Source organism: Apodemus sylvaticus, chromosome 7 (assembly GCF_947179515.1).
Source record: "Apodemus sylvaticus chromosome 7, mApoSyl1.1, whole genome shotgun sequence".
In the NCBI taxonomy this organism is placed as follows: Eukaryota; Metazoa; Chordata; class Mammalia; order Rodentia; family Muridae; genus Apodemus; species Apodemus sylvaticus.
The window spans coordinates 7,987,529-8,006,859 of NC_067478.1; the positions used below are offsets into that span (position 1 = coordinate 7,987,529).

General features: G+C 47.2%; 1 protein-coding gene and 1 non-coding gene across 3 annotated transcripts in view; one reads left to right on the forward strand and one right to left on the reverse strand.

The window, feature by feature from the left end:
- The first annotated feature begins 952 nt into the window (after positions 1-952).
- Tgfbr2 (transforming growth factor beta receptor 2) overlaps positions 953-19,331 on the forward strand; it is an 87,304-nt gene continuing 68,925 nt past the window's right edge. Inside the window, exons 1-2 of one of the 2 annotated variants that reach the window (XM_052187046.1) lie at positions 953-1,259; positions 18,733-18,807. In XM_052187046.1, coding sequence (XP_052043006.1) covers positions 1,166-1,259; positions 18,733-18,807 — 169 coding nt within the window. In that variant the 5' untranslated portion in view covers positions 953-1,165. The remainder of the gene's footprint in view (positions 1,260-18,732; positions 18,808-19,331) is intronic. The other variant, XM_052187047.1, reaches the window with a different exon arrangement.
- Trnastop-uca (transfer RNA opal suppressor (anticodon UCA)) lies at positions 16,089-16,172 on the reverse strand. Its single transcript has one exon. It is a non-coding gene; the product is annotated as a tRNA-Sec (tRNA).

Genomic DNA, 19,331 nt, shown 5'->3' on the forward strand with positions numbered 1-19,331 from the left:
CAATATTTTTTTTTCCAAGACAGTATAGCTTTGGCTGTCCGGGAACTCACTCTGTATATTAAGCTGGCCCAGAACTCACAGAGACCCGCCCATGTGCGCCATCACGGTCTGGCCCCTAACACTCTTTTATTTCTTTAGTTTCTTACAGACAACATCCTGAAAATATCAGCCCTACCGTGATCACAGAGCTATTTGGCTTCATCCAGCAGGCCACGCCCAGGAAATGGTCCTTCCAATGAGAAGCTCTACCCAGGTGCTCATTAGAAATGCAGACACTCTGGGTTCAGACCTACTGAACCAGAACCTGCAAGTTAGCTGAATTCACAGCCCAACGTCATTAATACACACATTAAACTCTGAGACACCCCCCTGGATTTTTGTTCCACAGTAAGAAACAGCCCTTTACAACGTGATCACGCATGCATGTACATAAAACTGAAACTAAGCTCTCGTGAAGAAGTGCTTACCGTTATTTTATTAGGGGAAACAATGTGTTCAGGACTCTGGAGCTACATTTCAGAGCTCTCTCCTGGGTCTCAACGGAATTATGAAGCCCCTGGGAGACCGCCTAGAAGCTGTGGGGGATGCCTGGAGGGGTATTAAAGAAAGTGGTTTACACCACTTTGTAGCTTGTTTTGCGAAACGTGCGCTTAGTCACTTCTGAGTTTGAACTTGGAGCCGGGACTTGGTGGGGTGGGGGTGCGTGGGAGCGCTGGCAGTGGGCAGCTCAAAGTTTGTAGGGTCCCGGCAAGGTCCAATCCAGCGGCCTTGATTGGCGGCCGGAGGAAGGCGAGGGTTGGAAGCTGGAGGAGAGGGCCGGAGCTGGAAGGCTCTTGGGCGGCGAGAGGTCCTGCCCAGCTGTTGGCGAGGAGTTTCCTGTTTCCCTCTCGGCGCCCGGGTAAAGTTGATGAGTGAGTCACTCGCGCGCACCGACCGACGACACCCCCCGCGCGCGCACACGCTCGCCTGGGGGACGGAGCCCCAGCCTCCTGCTCAGCTCTCCTCGGCCGCCGGGGGCCTCCTCCCGGCCTCCGAGCTCCCGGGATCGCCGGCCACATCTGGCCCGCATCCTGAGAGGGCGAGGAGTAAAGGCGCAGCCCGGGGTCCCCGAGGCTCGGTTCGCGGCGCCCCAGGGGCCGGTCTATGACGAGCGACGGGGGCTGCCATGGGTCGGGGGCTGCTCCGGGGCCTGTGGCCGCTGCACATCGTGCTGTGGACGCGCATCGCCAGCACGATCCCGCCGCACGTTCCCAAGTCGGGTGAGTGAGTGGCCGGGGCGCAACGCTGGGGGTTCACTAGGGCTCCCCGTTCCTCCTCCAGCCCCTAAGGCAGCGATTGACAGTCGGCCGCGGGACCCGGTGGTGCGAGGGCGGAAACGGGAAGTTTGTAGCGGCCCGAGTCGGCTCGGGCCCGCGGGGATCCGGGGAAGATCTCTCGCAAAAGAGCAGGACAGTCCACTTGCGGGGAACTTGGGGACGCTCCTGACCCCTTTGTGCGCGCTCGAGAGGCGAAGGCGGCCGCGAGGGGCCTGCACCCCCGGAAAGGGAAGTTTAAGAAGTTGGAACTTGGAGGAGCATCCGCAGGGGACTGGCCGCCCAGCTGCTGCACACCTGGGCCGCCTTCTGCCCTAGACACCGCGATCGAGCCAGACTCTCAGCCCTCAGCTTTGCCACCTCGGGGGGGATTCTGGGCCGCGACTAACTGGATACAAGTTAGAGAAAAGAACTGATCTCTAGCCTCACTGTTTTCTGGCCTGCTGGGATGGGGACCCAGTGAGGATGGGCAGGTTGATGGCTGAGAAAAATTTACTACATGCCTACTAAGTGCTGGACTGCAGGGGTGCTGCCCAGAATTAAAGATCTCAGCAGCTGGCATTCAGTGGAAACACCTAACCCAGGTTGCCCCCCAGGTCCCAACACAGGGGTGGTAGTTAAGGGGGGAAAAGCAGGAACTAGGGCTTCTTCCTAAGGACTTGCTTGGGAAATTTAAAATCTGACATTTTTAACTCTCAAGTTAGAATTGTTGCAGCTATCTGTAGTTAGGGCCACTATCTGGGCAAGTCACACGACTCCAGGCCTCAGTTTCCCCTTCTGTACAACTTAGTGGTTCAGTTTGTGTAAGTTTACACTCTTCTCATCACTGGCTTTCCGTGACCTTCCCCGGTGACTAAGAGATGGCCAGGGTCCATTTGGGGTGAAATGCAGAGGATGCAGTGGCCGTGTGTGTGTGTGTGTGTGTGTGTGTGTGTGTGTGTGTTGGGGGGTGAGGAGGTGGGGTGCGAGAGAGCTCTTTGCAGATGTCAATAGTTGAGGTTAAGAGTTTTGGATCATGTTGCAAACAGCAGTGGACTATTTCAGAAGGGAGGAACCACGGAAAGGAAAACAGTAAAAGTCCTACTAGGATTTTAGTTCTGCCATTTCATGAAGTCGGCTTTCGCATCGTTGGTTCCCATTAAAGTGCAGGTCCAGAATGGTCAACTACCTCTGATGTTACCCCACCCTCTTAAAACTGACTTGGGAGATTTGGCTCTGTGACTAACAGCATTTGCTGTGCAAGCTTTGAGGACCGGAGTTCAAATCCCCAAGGGTCTGATCGCAAAGCTGGGTGTGGTTCTTTGTCAGCCCAGCGCTAGCGAGTGAAGACCAGAGACCCCCTTAGAAATTGCTGGATGCCAGGCTAGCTCTAGGTTCCGAAAAAGACTCGATGAGAGTGACAAAGACTCACTGGAGGGTGACAGAGGACACCTTGTCACCCTCCCCATGCACACAGACCCTACCCCAACACACATAAATACACACAAGAAAAAAAAATTAAAGAAAAAAAAAACACTGGATTTTGCTGAAGACCATCCACAAGGACACCCTCCCTTTTGTGTACGTAAAATGTTTGCTTAAGATGGGGAAGAACCGAAGTCTAAAGGCCCAATTTGGGTTTTGTTTACAAGATTAAGATTTGTGATTTTTGAATTCCAGGCTCTGTAACTTGTGAGTCATATTTATACACAGTTTTAAACAATTAGCTGACTGGCTTGGTGGGTCTTTTTAATTTGGGCTTTAAATCGTTTTATAAAACGGAGAGTTTTTTTTTTTTATAAATACATTTTATGGAATTGCGATTCCAAAATGTTTGGACAGTTCATTTTGAGTTGTATCCATGTGGCCAAAGTTTTTAAAGATGGTTTAAAGTTGGAAGACGGCTCCTAGGGAAAGGCTGTGTGGAGTTCTGCTTGCCTTCTCAGTTTCCCCAGAAGGGAAAGGTCTCGGGATTTCTCTGACATAGTGGTATGTTGTGAGGATGTTTCTCAAGATACCTTAATGCAAGAGACAAAGGGAAGGAAGGAGATTCTTTACAAAGTCCTAGTCAGCCCTAAACAAACAAACATCTTAATGCTTACCAGCCTGACAGGTGAGCAAGCGATTCAGCGTAAGAGAAATTTACACACACACACACACACATTAAGCTTTATTTTCCTCATGTTTCTGTGAGGGTGCTCTGGAATAGGGTGGGCACACTCTTGGGTGCTCATGGGTGTGAATGAAGGAGGTTGATATTGGGTATCTTCTTCAGTAGCTCCACTTCATTTACCACGGCAGGCTCCTTAGATGGTGCAAGGATTCTAGCTGACCCCAGAGTGCACGGTGTGGGTTTGTCCCGCTAGTCAACTTGCCTTGGAATCCCTCCCCCAGGGACTACCTCCTGGGTGCTGGCACCAGAGGTGACCAATACATCCTCCTGGCTATTTACAGAGTTCTGGGGATCTGATTTCAGGTCCCTACACTTGCATGGCAAGTGACTTACGAGCTGAGCCATCTCCACAGCTGACAAGAAACAGACAAATTTTAATTTATAAAATTTATTTATTTATTTTGTGCATGCATGCGCGCGTGCCTGCCTCTCGATCCTGTGTGGAAGGAACCAAGGGACCTCTATGGTATCTTGGAGGTTGGCTCTCTTCCTCTGCCATTGGAGACCTGTGAACTCAGATCTTGGAGCTTACCCGCTGAGCCCTCCTGTAGGCCTCACACATTAAAATACTTGTTTTTGATGTAGTATGTTCATGCGTCTAAGTGCTCAGAGATCAGGAGTGAGGTCTAGGGGAAAACATACCCTGGATGCATCAGACTTCAGAAGACACGGTTGTGCTTTTGACTTTTTAGATGCCTACGGGAGAGTCCTTACAGGGGACTGAACATTGGTCCTAGTGTCACAGGGACCACCAGTCCCTACAGGCTCTCGAAGGATGTCCTCACACCTGTCCAGGTCCTGGACCAAAAATCTTTAGTTCTTTAATCATTTGAGCCTACTCCCCCCTTTTCCCATAAGGTGCATTTTCAGCCACAGGGCACTTCCTTTAATAACATCTTGTTTTTAACAAGTGGATTATGCAGAAAATGCTAACCAGGGCTATAATTTGCGGCCCCTGTTTTGACTTAAGCGCCCCGCATTGAGGACTCCCTATTAAATGGCCACCCTCCCTAGGTCCTCAGTGGCCTCCAAACCTCCTCTTTCTTCCCATTTCTACCCTCAACCGGCTTTCTTTACAGTTTTCCTTACATTTATGAATAACTATTTAAAAAATTCGGTTTTATTCATTTCGTTGTGTGTGGCAGCTGTGGGTGTGTTTAGGGGAGTGTAATGTATTCAGGGGCCTGTGGAGTCCCAATGCCTCAGATCCCCTGGAGCTGGAGGGGGGCGGGGTTACACGTGGTTGTAAACAACCCAGTGTAGATGTCAGGAACTGAATTCAGGTCCTCTGCCCCAAAACAATTGTTTTCCCAATCAATAATGGAAACTTATGAATACTGTCTTCCAAACTGCCTTATTATTCTTCCTTCTCAAGGGTATTTACTGAACGGGGATGTATAGACTCAGGACACTACCCCAGATAAGTGCAAGAGACTCACTTTGTTACTTTCTTACTCACTTTGTTTCTTTGAGCCCCTGTATCATGTGACAGACAGAGCACAGGACACATTGGGGCTTAGAACACTGTTAGGTCCCGTGTGGTTACTCCAGTCCCCCCCATACCCTAACCCATCCCCCCATGCTTTGCTGAATGCACAAGAGGAGGTGCACACTGGATGTTTGCTTCTGTCTCAGTGCCTCTGCATGAGTTTCTCCTAACTGCCTTTGTACTTTACTGTCTGCCTGGTCGACTAGCCGTAGAAGATCCGCAGTTCTTCTTCATTATTCATATGCAAGCTGGACCAAGCATGTCCAGCCTGTCTTTCTGTGGCATGGGCTGGGGTAGACTGAGAGCCACACACTGAAGATCAGGTTGTCCTGGGTTACAATCCTGCCTCTCCCCTGCAGGCTGGGCGGCCTAGGAATCCTCCGGCACCAGTGGGAAGATGGAATAAACAAATCCTTTCAAGGGCTTAGCCCCATCTTCATGCCCCACAGGTGGCTCTGGTCCTTGTACACTCTCAGTCACACCTGACAAAGGCCTCACCTACCCCACTCCTTCTGACTTTGCATCCCGCCAAGGCCTGGAGCAGCAGTTCTCAACTTGTGGGTCGACATCTCCCCCACCCCACCCCGGCCAGAGATGTAGATCATATCTCCCGCATATCAGATATTTACATCATGATTCATAACGGTGGCAAAGTTATGGTTATGAAGTAACAATGAAATATGTTTATGGGGTGTGTGTGTGTGTGTGTGTGTGTGTGTCAGGGGTCACCACAGCACATGGAACTGTGTTAAAGGGTCACAGTGTTAGGAGGTTGAGAGCCACTAGGGTATCCTGGGCCTCAATTTAGGCAGCTGCTCCTCTCTGTTGCCTCTGTCTGGAACACCTATCTGCCTAATTTTTCTCATCTTTGAAGACCTTCCTTGGGCCTCCTAAGGAAACCTGCTTTGAATGTACCACGTGAGCCAAGAGGCCCTCCTCTCCTCTCTCAGCTCCGAACACAGCGAGCAATCACTTTTGTGTGATTCCCTAGTCCGTTGAGCCTGGCAGCTGCTCAGGGACTAGCAAGGTCTGTCACTCAGAGGCTGGTCTCCAGGGCTGCCCCAGGACAACAGCACATTCTCTTTCAGGAAGGACTCAGGTGAACCGATCTTCCTTCATCCCTCTGTGGCGGAGTGTGACTGCTGCACAGGCTTAAACACCCAGGCAGCCTCCTGCTATGTTGGGTGTTCGGTCTGGATGGCCAGAGCATCTGAATGAACTTGGCTATTGGTTTACTCTTGCAGTCTGCGGTTGGACCCAGGACTCAGTATATCTCCATGTCTCATTTTTGTAGCAGGCTCTCACTAAACTGCCCCATTGGCCTTAAGTCCTGGGGCAAAGCCACCCTCAGCCTGCACTGCCTTTGCTTTAATAGCCAGGCCTCAGGGCCCCGCACCTCAGGGCCCAGCCTTGGCTATTTCTATGCTATGACATTGGTTCCTATAATCTGACCAAAGATAGAAAAAGATGTTTTGACTTATGACATAGTTTTTAAATGGCTACAGAGCCGGCAAAACCATGACACCTTAGCGAAGTTTTCACCTATAAAATTATGCTATAATGTTATGCTATATTCTCTCTTTCTTTTTTTCCTTCTCTTCTTCCTCTTCCCCCTCTTTTTCCTTCATTTTCTCAAAGACTGTAGAAAGGAGACAGTAATCAAAAAATATAATGCTGAATTGATACTCAGGTTTTGACATGGTGTGTGTTTGTGTGTGTGTGTGTGTGTGTGTGTGCGTGTTTCAGTTTGTTTTTGAACACAGAACAAGGTTTTATTCTGTGACCTAGAATCTAGACTAGGCTGGCCTCACACTCATAGCAATCCTCCTGCCTTAGCCTCTCAAGTACTGCTCCTCCGGGCATGAGCTGCCACATCCATCTTGAATTGACTGTTTGTTTCCTACCCACCCAGGCTTTATGTTTTGGTTTCTGAGCAGTGTATCTAAGGGAAGTGTGTGCCTCTGAAATTGGCTCTCTATCGTAGAGCATCCTGGGGATTATTTAGGTCAGATGCAAACCACTGAGGCATTTCAAAATAGGCTGTGCGGATCTGTACTTCCTGACCCTGGCTCTGCATATTCAGCCAAGTGCTATATAAAAGTTTCACCCAGACTCTCTGCAAGGTTTTGTGTTCTGCACCCGTGGATCTTTGGATGGCTGAAGTTGTTGTTTTCAGAACCAGCCCAGGGATGACCAGTAGCAGCCTGGTGTTCCCAGTGTGTTCTTCCTCCCACAGGATCCTGTCAACTCTGACAGGACCAGAGAGTGATTGATCACCTTGTTTCTGGGTGGGGTTTGCTGAGGGGTTTAGGAAGCGGCAGGGATGCCTGGGCTTATCTTGAAGTGCAGTTAGGAAGAGGGGTGGCATTACTTATTTAATCATAGAAAGAGACCTGAAAGACAATTCTTACGATTCTCTATTTCATAAATAGGTGGAGGCTGTGTGTGTGTGTGTGTGTGTGTGTGTGTGTGTGTGTGTGTGTTTGTGTAAATAGGTCTTCATAGAGAAGCTTACGGGGTCAAAGAGATGTCATATCTGAAAGTGGAGGAACCTTCACCCCTCAGATGCCCTCAGTGGGTCACCCCCGGTTGGTTCATGCACTTTTACGATTTGCTATCATTTTTTATTTCATTTTGTATTTCTCCTTATGCATATTCATTGTACATAGTCCTCTGTGCTAGAAGGACATTTTTCATGGAAATATGCATCGTTCCTCTTGATGGTCTTCGTGCCACAGAGAACCAAGACAGGAACCGTAAGTGTCTTGCCCGTGGGTTATTTACAGTTCCCAGCCTGACAGTGATGCCACAGTAGGAAAACCAGGGTGGCCTAGGCGTCTATAAGTGCTAGCAATTCAGCCGCATCATGTTCAGTATAATACAATAAATATGTATTTATTGTACAATTGCACAATGTGTTGTATAGTACATTGAAGTCTATTGCAAAATTCAAATTCCAAGCATACAGGACCATCACATAGGTCCGGGGCTCAGACAACAGCTGGTGGTTCAAAGCAGAATATATTTGACCTGAGTTAGTGAAGGCAGAGGTGAAAAATTTACCTCTGATCCAGCTAATCTGACAGCCTGTAGCTGGGGGAGGACGTCTTCTTCTGCCTCTTCTTCTTCTTCTTCTTCTTCTTCTTCTTCTTCTTCTTCTTCTTCTTCTTCTTCTTCTTCTTCTTCTGATTTATTTATTCATTATATCTAAGTACACTGTAGCTGTCCTCAGACACTCCAGAAGAATGAGTCAGATTTCATTACGGATGGTTGTGAGCCACTATGTGGTTGCTGGGATTTGAACTCAGGACCTTTGGAAGAACAGTCAGTTCTTCCAAAGGTCCTGTGCTCTTAACCACTAAGTCATCTCTCAGGCATGGAGGTCTCTTTTTTACATAACACCTGACAGACTATAACTCATTCTGGCCTGCGCCCTTCTCTTTCCCCTTTTCCCCCTCTGTCAGCCCTCGAAGCCCAGGCTGTTTTCAAACTCACTGTGTAGCTAAGGTTAACCTTGAACTCCTAATCATCCTGCCTCTGCCCTCCCAGCACTGAGATTACAGTTATGCCATATTATAACTGGTTTGTGTGGTTTGGGGATAGAACTCAGGACTGTGTGTACTCCGAGCAAGCGCTTTACCAACTGAGGGAATATCTAGATTCCCTTCATAGAGCAACTGCCCCCTTGGCTGCAGTTGATTTGGCCTCTGGCTTCCTGGCTAGGTTTTGAAGGGGGAACTGGCATCTGTGGGCCGGGGCTGTAAACGTCAGAAGGAATTAGCTGTAGGGCAAGGCCTGTGAACGGTGAGATAGTATCTGGGGAGGGTGGGGCATCTAGGCTCTCCTTCTCTTTATCTGATGAAATATTTTCTTTCAAATACTTTCAGCATTGCAACTAAAATATGAACTTGGTATATGAGCATGTCCTGGACTTTCAAGGGCATCCAACTCAGGCATGCCCGTGGGGTGGGGACACTCTTCAGATTTCTAATCCTTGTTCTGCTCCCTTTCCGACCATGTTTGAGGTATTTGGATTGCCAAATCTTTCTACCCCAAACCCACTTCTTCAATCTGCAAGGATGCTTGGGCTATATTGTAAAGGCCATAGTTGGACTAGAGTTTATACTGTAGTGGTTCTCAAGCTGATTGTTGTGACCCCTTTGGGATCAAGTTTCAGACGTCCTGCATATCCGATATTAAACAGTTTTAGCATTAGGAAGGCTGAGAAGCACTGCATTAGAGGGTATACAGAATGAGGGGGGGAGGGGGAGGAGGGGAGGGAAGAAGTGGGGTGAAAAGAGGAGAGAGAACTCTTTTGAAGATACAGTTCTCCATTTCAGTGTCTTGCTTTTAAACTTCTATTTGTATATATGTGTGCATATACACATCTGCATACTAGTGCAATGTAGTTGCCTGTGGAAGCCAGAAGAAGGCGTCAGACGCCCTGGAGCCAGAGTTACAAGTGGTTGTGACCTGCCCAGTGTGGGTGCTGGGAACCATACTCGGTCCTTTGTGTGCACAGGCCGTGCTCTAACTACTGAACCCTGTCTCCATCTCTTCATGATGGGACAGGCCACAGAGAGGAAGACAGGATGTCAGCCAGGGCTCCCCTTTCCCAGGGAAGGTCCTTGAGCACGGAAGGACTTCTGCAGTTCAATCAGGCCTTCCAAATACTGGGAGTTTGTATTTCTCAACCAAGGCACAAGGATTCATTTGGCCCAGCAGCATGCTGACTTGGTTTGTGACTTTAGCCGTTTTGGTTCATGGCATTCTCTTCCTGGGCCTTCCGGTGTTTGGGTGGGTTAGAGAATGGGAATGAGCCGCCTTCCTCTGCAGAAGAATTGGGCAAAGGTTGCATCTGCTGACTGCATCCTGTTTTCCCTGGAGCAGAGAACATGCCCATTAATGAGAGCGAGGACCCTGGCCATCTTCTAGGGTGAGGAAAACTCAGCTTCATACAGTGGCAGTTCTGTTGAGGGAACGAGAGAGCTTGGTCCGCTGGGCTTGTTCTGCGGCAGCAGCGTCCATAGTTTCCAAAGTCTTGGTTTCATTTCCTTTGCATAGGGACATGATTAGCACAGGGTGAATGCATTTTTTTTTCTGGTGTCATGAATATTTCATTTGAGCAATCCACGGCTTCTCAAGTGTTCTTTTAAAATGGGGATTTTAGGACAGTTTAGGGAAGTTAAACCCTTTCCTCAGCTCTCAGGCACAGCACTAGTAAAAATATGCTTTCTGGAGAACTGCAGGTTTGACTGAACACAGATGTCTGCAGGAAAATAAGGGCCGGTTTCTATGTCTAACCTATGCCACAGTGGCTCTTCATCCGCTAAAGCTCGACACCCTTTAAACAGATGGATTTACTTTGAGGCAGATCACTCACTGGTACCTGGGGAGGATCACTTCCGCCTCCCAAGCTCTATCGGCCTCTTTCACACAGAGAGGTGCTGTTGTTCTGGGCGCATGGTAGTGGAGGGATCTGAGGTCTTTATGGACAAACCTCAGATTTACTAACCATGGCAGGAGCTCTAGGTGACTGAGATCATCCCATGCCTGAACATGCTGAGTCCCCACAGTGTGTTAGGTACTTGCCATACCTCTCTCAAAGTAGGTTTCCTAATTCTAATGTCTTAGGTCTCTGTGGCTGTGGTTAACACTGTGGCCATAAGCAGCTGCTGAAGGAAGACACCTATTTGTCACAGCTCCTCTCTGAGGAAAGTCAGGGCAGGAACTCAAGGCTTTTAGGACTCTGGAATCAGGGGCTGATGCAGAGGCCATGGAGGAGTGCTGCTTACTGGCTTGCTCCTCACGGCTTGCTCAGCCTGCTTTCTTAGAGCACCCAGAATCACCAACCCAGAGTTGGCACTGTTCACAATGAGCTAACCCATGCCACATCAAGGGAATGCACCATAGGCTTGCACAGGGCGGCGCTCTGGTGGGGGCATTTTCTCAATGGAGGCCACTCTTTCCAGACGACTATAGCTGTGTCTAGTTGACATAAAAACTAGGCAGCACATGTGTTAAGTCTTTTGAAGGATTTGGTTTGGGGATCTAAACCTGGGCTTCTTATGGTATGCTGAGTCTCGACTGTCTTAGTCAATATAAGGGGAGACTCTGGGAGTTAAGAGAAACAATGGTATATTCCATATGTTTCTGCTGCAACAGCATTTAAAGCATATTATCTTGTTTAATTTCCCTAGTGAGCTAAAATCAGGCCTGAGCTATGTACTGTGTATATCAGGCCTGATGGACAATAGCCTCTAGGTGAAAATGCACAGTATCTTGCAAAAGACAAATTCTCAGCTGAAAGGTGGAGAAGGAGTTACACTCAGGGACATTGGGTAGCTTCAGTAAGACCAGTGCCGTATTGGGAAGACCTTGGGAGGTTCAAGACTGTAGCCTGTAGTCAAGAATACATATGGCAGATCGTGGAAGATTTGCCATGAACCGTTTGGAAGTCAACCTCCAAGACCTTCCTCGTCTTATCACATTTCCTGGTCTTGCACTGTAACTAATAAGTATCATCGGTGCAAACAGTATTTAAGAAGCCTTGCAAGGCCTTTGCTTTCCTGCTGAATGGTTTTCCTAAGTCTGACGGCAAGCCAAAATGCTGATATGGCACCACTTAGAATGAATTATGAGGACAGTTTAAAAAAAAATGGGGTTGAAGACATGGCTCCAACATTGCTCTTCCAGAACACCCGCGCTCAGTTCCCAGTACACACTTCCAGAGCTAACAATCAGCTGCAACTCCAGCTCCAGGGAAATCCCACACCCTTCTCTGGCTCCACAGGTTCTGCATCCGCAGACACATACCCAAGCAGACACATGAATAAAAGTGAAAATAAATTTGGAAATACATAAGCGATAAATTCCGATTTGGGTCTTAGAGGATAAATAGAAGGTTTTTTTCCCCTTACAACAGAAGGCATTACAAGATCATTGGGAAAAGATGATTTAAAAGCATGCAAAAAATATCAGAGAAATATTCAGAGACATTTGTCAAGCCACCAGTGGACAGAACGGTTTGTTTTTCTGTAAGGGTTTTTATTTGTGGCATTTATAATTTGTAGAATACCATGCTAATAATTCTAAGTAAGCATTTGCCCACACAGCAAAGTTCCTGTTCTTAATCATGCATTAGTTTCTCAACAGAGTGCCTCTAAAATGTCTAAACATCACCTTCCTCCAGTCTCAAAACTGTGCCTAATGGTAGGGTTCACTCACTGGCTTAGGAGACATATTTAAGAATGCCTCCTCCCCCTCCCTGCCAGCTGTAAACAGAGACTAAAGTGTGCACTATGGCTTCACTAAACAGAAACCTTCCCTCACTCCGCAGCCCCTACCTCAGGCACAGCTAAAGCCCTTCATCGCTTGCCTCCCTGCGCCAATGAGAAAGGACCTTGATCTTAAATGAAAGGTAACCCAGAACTGACCCTTATTTTGAGATCAGAGGCACAGCCAGCAGGTGGGGACGGAGGCACCAGGCACAGGACGGTGTCTGGGGACCAGCTTGAATGCTGGCTTCATTGGGACTTGTTTATATCTGTGATGAAACTTGGACTAGAAGAGGTTCTTTTGCTTTGTTGCTTTTTATCCCTGTGTGTGTGTGTGTGTGTGTGTGTGTGTGTGTGTACATGGATGCAGGTGTCCAGAGATCAGGTTCCCATGGAGCTGTGTTTACAGGCAGCTGTGATCCGCCCAACAATGGTGCTGGGGACCAAACTCAGCTCCTCTGCAAGAACAGTCCACACTCTTAATTACTAAGCCATCTCTCCATCTCTCACGTCTGGCTTTTTTATATAGTTTCTGGGGATCTAAACTCAGGTTCTCCCGTTTGTGTACCTTCCCCACCGAGCCACCTCGCTGGCCCTCTGAAACATGTCATTCTTTATGCTAATAGGGAAAATTACCAAGGTTGACTCAGCAACCATTTATTAACTCCCGAACTAATCCGAATAGAAAACAACCCAAATCCTCATAGCCCACTGTTTCCTTGGAGTTTTAAACTCACTATTACTAAAGAAAAACTAAGAGTGTGCCACCAAGGTCATTTTGAGAATTCCCTGCAGCAGGCATGTGAGTGATAGACCAGGGTCGTAGTAGGTTTACAGCCGCCCTTGGTTTGGTGATGATGCCTTTTTTTCTTTGGTCACAGACAGTGTTTGGTTCTGATCCTCCCTTGAATGAGTGAGGTGTTCAGGTCAGGAAGGTTTTTCCCAAGGTAGAAAAATCAAGAAGGACTTTAGTCTGTCTGTGTGCCTTGGGGAAGGAAAGGAAGCCTGTGGGTATAATTAGTGTTCTGCTGCCTTTCAGAGATTGCGCCACCACTTTCCTTAAAATACTCTTGGAGGGCACAGACATCGCCATGGCCTGGCAGCTTCTAGATTTCTGTTTTAGGCTGGGGAGGAGCTGCTGAGACCTGTAATTGCATTTCTGTTTAGGTTCGTTAGACATAGGGTAGAAATATTTTGGGGTGTGTGTGTGTGTGTATGTGTGTTTGTGTGTAAATCTGTGTGCAGGTACACATGGACATGTGTGCAAAGATGGACATCTTGGTTTCCATTCCACAGAAACCATCCACCTTGTGTGTTTGAGGCAGGGTCTCTCATTAGCCTAGTTGACCAGGCACCCATCAGTTTCTACCTCCCTAGCTTTGTATCATAAATGCATACACCTAATGGCTTGTGGGGGCAAAGAGGGTCCATTTTCTTCAAGGGTATGACTCTTGGTAGTTCAGCCACACCCCAGTGGTTGCCCTATACCCTGAAGTAAAAAAAAAAAATGTTAAAAAGAGAACATGTGTGCTGGAGAGATGGCTCAGCGGTTAAGAGCACTGACTGCTCTTTCGAAGGTCCTGAGTTCAAATCCCAGCAACCATATGGTGGTTCACAATCATCCATAATGAGATCTGACGCCCTCTTCTGGTGTGTCTGAAGACAGCTACAGTGTACTTATTTCTAATAATAAATAAATCTTTGGGACAGAGCTAGCAGGAGCTGAGCGAACAAGGTTAACCGGGAGTGATGAGGGTTGACCGGAGTGAGCAGAGTCCTAAATTCAATTCCCAGAAACCACAGCCATCTGTACAGCTACAGTGTACTCATATACATAAAATAAATCTTTTAAAAAAAGAGAGAGAGAGAACATGAAGTTGGGGGATGAAAAGGCGGGAGGGGCAGCTATAGGAGGAGTTAAGGAAATGAAATCAAAATACATTGTTGGCAAATTAATAATGATAGTGATCTGATAAAGAAAAGAAACAACGAACAAAAGAAAACAATAGGAGAATGCACCCCCACCCCAGCGCACCCCACATGTTTCAGCGTTTTACGTGGTGGTGCTGAGGCACAACTCAGGTCCTCACACTTTCCAGACACGCCCCTACCCACACAGCCATCTCTGTCTCCAAGCGTAGGTACAGCTCTCAGTGTTTCTCTTGTGACCCTATTATCCTGTTCACGTTTTAGTCTCTGGAGACACAGTGCTTGGAGGAAACAGTCATTTGATATCATGCACTTCACAAAATATGTAAAAAGGAAAAATCAAACCAGGGCATTTGACTGACAGTTGGAAGCCCTCAGGTTATGCGGTTCTGAGCTGAATGTAACTCTCTCAAACCCTGCCGGGCACTTTTTAAAAATCATGGCCCTTGCTGGGAAGACTTCTGTGGTCATCGTCCACATGGCTGTTCTCATTCCCAGCTGGGGATCAAGGGGCCACGCTGGCTTTAATCCCCACTGGGCTCTTTGAACCGTGTCATCTCTTGAAAACGTGTGGCATTGTCTTCCACACTCAGTGCTGCGTGTGTGCACGCCCAACAAGTTCACAAATTAATGGTAGTTGTTTGGGGAGTTAGTTCTCAATCTTTCAGTATTGCTGCCTTTAAAAAGATTCATTTATTTACATAATTTACCCAGTAAATATAGATTTTTTTCTTCCTGAAACATCCATTTGTTTATTTTGCTCACATATGGAAGAGGAGACCAGGTCATGGCGAGCATGTAGAGCAGGAGTATAATTCATTCCAGAGAGTTCTCTACTTCCGCAGAGGGCCCTGAGACCAAGCTCGGGGACCGAGGCTTGGGTGGCAAGCACTTCCGGCCACTGAGGCCCCTCCCTGACCTATCCTCCCTCTTTTTTCCAATTTTCTTATCTTGTTTTGAGGAACTTAACTGGCCGACGCTCAGGAAGGACTCCCTAAATGTCACCAGCTCTCTGGACAGGGACTTTCACCTTTTCTGAGGGAGCCACGGCTCACCGGCCTCCTCCGTACTTCAGTCGATCCTAAGGCGGTTCTTAAACCCTGGCTATTCTCATGCTCCAGGATCGTAGCTGCTGTCCGTGATAAACGCCCCTAAGTAGCGTTGTCCCCATAAATAGTTCTCAGGACTAAGTTGCTGACCTTTCCAATCATTTTTTCCCCTCACTTAAAATAAATAAATAAATAAATAAATAAATAAATAAATAAATAAATAAATAAATAAAAACCTTTGCTAACAGAACTGTATGTGACAAAAGACAGAAGAATGACAAGCTGCCCACTGCCTGGACGTCAGCCTTATGCTGCTTAAGAGCTCCACTCCATCCGGCTGACTTGTGATCCGGGGCCGTTCAGTGAGACGCTATTTACAGCAGAGCCCTGTGGGGCGAACTGCAGAGCTGCTTGGTTTTAGCTTTACTCTCCAGTTAAGCAGCTACGGCACCAACTTCCTCTTGAAGACCCTCCAGGCTTCTCCCCGTCACGCTTGACTTTAATCCGTCTGCACCCATCTCCAGTTGAACGTCCCTTGGCTCAGCCTTCTGCCGGTTCTCTCTCTAAGTCCTGGGAGACCAGATGGCTTCCCTTCTCTGTTGAGGTCAGCGTCTCTGTGTGCCTGGTCCACATACTCGGCAATGCCACCCAGATCTATTTCATGAGAACACGCATAGATCAGAAAAGGTCTCCCCCCCACCTCTCTCTCTCTCTGTCGGTTTTTGTTTTTGAGATAGGGTTTCTTAGTATAGCCCTGTCTGTTCTGGACTCACTTTGTATACCAGGCTGGCCTGGAACTCAGAAATTCGTCGGCCTCTGCCTCCCAAGTGCTGGGATTAAAGGCATGTGCCACCACTGCCCAGCAAAACAGGGTAGATACGACCAGAAGGTGGAAATGAACCACTCTGTTGCTAAACAGCTACAGGTTTGAAGCCTACACCCCAGACCACTGAGGATCATCCCAGCTACTATTGCATACTTCATGCTCTGACTCCTACTTAATTAACCAATTAATTATTAATGACTTATATTTGGTGTGTGTTTATAGTATCCGTGAAGATATACATTTGTGTGTATATTCATGGGATGTGTGGGAGTGGGGACTGGGTATGTCTATGGTACGTGTGAGGGTTACCATAGACACACCCACTCATAACATTGGTCACCTTTTAAAACTGCCGAAAACATGTCTCTTCCAAGATTTTAATGATGGTGCGAGTGAGCATGCTTGTGGTCATAACATCACCAGTTACCCTGCTGAGGGCATTGCTAGGCATTGTCACAAAGTCAAGAGTCCCAGTCACCCCTCACCCCATTATTCATGGAATGCCTAGGACGCCTCCAGGGCACAGAAGAACTCCCAATTTCTTCCTAAGAGGATTGAATTTGTTATTTGGCAGTTCTGTACTAGACATCCTGTATCCTGACTGCTTCCTCCTCACGGTCTCTCCTATCTCCCCCCAACACCCCTGTCCTTCCCCTACTCGGGGAGTACGTGGCTTTTGGGTTTGTGACCCATTTAGATAAGCAGGGCCACGCATGTGACAGTGAAGTTGGCTGAATACACTTCCAGCTTCTTAACAGTTCGGTGTTGTCTGCTTGACTCACAGCTACAACGTCAACTCCCACCAACTAAGTCCATCGGTGTTTTCTCTGCCAATGTGCAATAACAACTTCTCTCTTCCTTTTCTCTTTGCATACATATGTATGTATTACATGTGTGTGTATATAGTTCCTCTGTGTTTGTGTGTGTGTGTGTAAGCATGTTGAGACCAGAGGTTAATGTTGAATGTCTCTTTCCATTGTTTATATATATATATATATATATATATATATATATATATATATATATATATACATACATATATATATATATACATACATATATATATACATATATGTATATAATAATACTAATTATTATTATTATTATTATTGTTGACAGAACTTCTTTGAACCTGGAGCTCAGCAGCTAGGTTAGACTTCCTGGTCAGCAAGCCCCAGGATCCTCCTGTCTCCACCCCCACAGCGACAGGCTTGTATGTAAGCACTGTCATGTCCAGTTTTTTCATTCAGCTGTTGCAGTACATCTGAACTCATGTCCTCTTGAGTACATGGCAGACACTTTACTGAGTCATCTCTCACCCCCTGAAACTCCTTGTATAAAGAACTAGGTATCCGATGTCTGTGCGAGTCATGCTTTGCCAATCCAAACAGCCCAGGGCTTCTCTAGTTCTTTAGATGTTCATCTTTTACAAGTTCTGGGAAGGGAAATGAGAAACCATATACAGCCTCTGCTACGAGGCTATTGGAGCATCGGCGCTGAAGCAGGGCTTATCCGCAGGCGGGCCTTTGCGGGCAGGCCTGGGAAGCTTTGGCCGAGTGTCATTGACAGTGTCACTTCTAGTAAATCTTTCACTGTGATTTCACCAGGGTGTCCACTACTCGGCACTTAGGCTTGGTAAATGGAAGGGTCCTAAAGTTAAAAGGAAACAGACAGGCCTGAAGGCGCAAGCGATCACGTGCCCCGAAGGCTCTATGCACTCTGTTGGAATAGCCAGGGCTGAGGCAGAGCCACCCCGGGGCTGCGTGGCTGCGTCAGGGACAATGTCAGTGAGCGCCACATCTCTCTTGGTGACTCCTCTCACTGATGGGACGAAATGCCCAAGGAAAGCAGCTTGAGGAAGAAGGTTTACTTTGGCTCACACTTTGGGTTCCTGTCAATGACAGTGGTGAAGACATGGGGCCGCCACAGGCAGGAAGCAGAGAGAAATACAAGCTGGTGTTTGCTTGACTTCGCCTTTTCCTTCAGTTTGAGGCCTCAGCTCATGAGATGTCACCTTGTACAGTCAGGATGGGTCTTCTCTCTCCAGTGAAATCTCTCGAAACACCCTGACAGACACACCCCCAAGTTGTGTTTCCCTGACAACACAACTCTAAACACAATTCTAAATCCAACCAAGCTGACCGTCGAGTTGAGTCTCCTCGGGGGCTCAGTCCTTCTCTGTTCCATATAATCTTGGCACACATTTAATGCTTTTCACTGTTAGAATGGATACGAAATGAATATTAAAATGAAATGAATATTTAAAGTGAACATTAAAACGAAATGAAGAATTTTAAAAAACAAAGCCATTGTGAGAACTGGGAATAGCACTCAGTAGTGAAACGCCTACCTAACATCTGGGGGCCCTGAGCTTCAATTCCCAACACCGCACGAAGTTCCAAAATGATTATTTACCCACTTCTCCAGGCAGATGGGAAAGTAGCGCCAAGAAAATGGAGAAGAGAACCAACTTTAATTATTTTATTCTCAGTGAAATAGGCAAAGCAGCTAGACTTGGGGGCTATAGTTGGGCAAGTTTAAAGACAGCGTACTGACCATACCTGGCTGTAGTATTCTGTATCTAATCTTTTACACGAATACAACGCATAGTTAATTAGAAAAATGTGTTCACTGCATGCCATTTTAAATCTTGACACAGACCTCTGAGAGGGTATAATTCTCCATCCCGTTTTATAGATGTGGAGACGGAGGCCCAGAAAGCTGCATCCATGCACCTCAGCTGTAATAGGACCATCCACCCACTGAAACATTGTAACGTATTCTGAATTTGTCTTTTTCATATTTCTTTCGCTTGTAGTTAAAATGTTTTTTCACTGCATCCCAGTTTCTGAGTAAGTCTAAGATAAAAATCTACAGTCATGGAACTGGAAAGATGGCTCAGTAGCTAAGAGTGCACGCTGCTTTTACAGAGGCTCTGAGTTCGGTTCCTAGCACCCATATAGGGCAGATCAGAATCACCAGTAACTCCAGCTCCAGAGGACCCAGCCCCCTCTTCTGGCCTCTCTGGGCACTGTACTGTGCACAACCCCATTCTCAGACCTACACTCGTGCACATTGTTTAAAAATGTTTATGCCCAAGTCTATTGTATTTTCTCACACTTGTAGCTAGTGGAGGATGCGGCGGAACTGTTTTTGCTTTGAAATTTAGAATGCTAGAGACTGTCTTCTTTTGGGGTCACACCTTCCCGAGGGTTTCCCCCACTCCATTCCCATCTTGGTGGAGCTCAGACTGTGCAGAGTCATTTTCTTTTTCTTTTTGCCTTGCGGGACAGCCT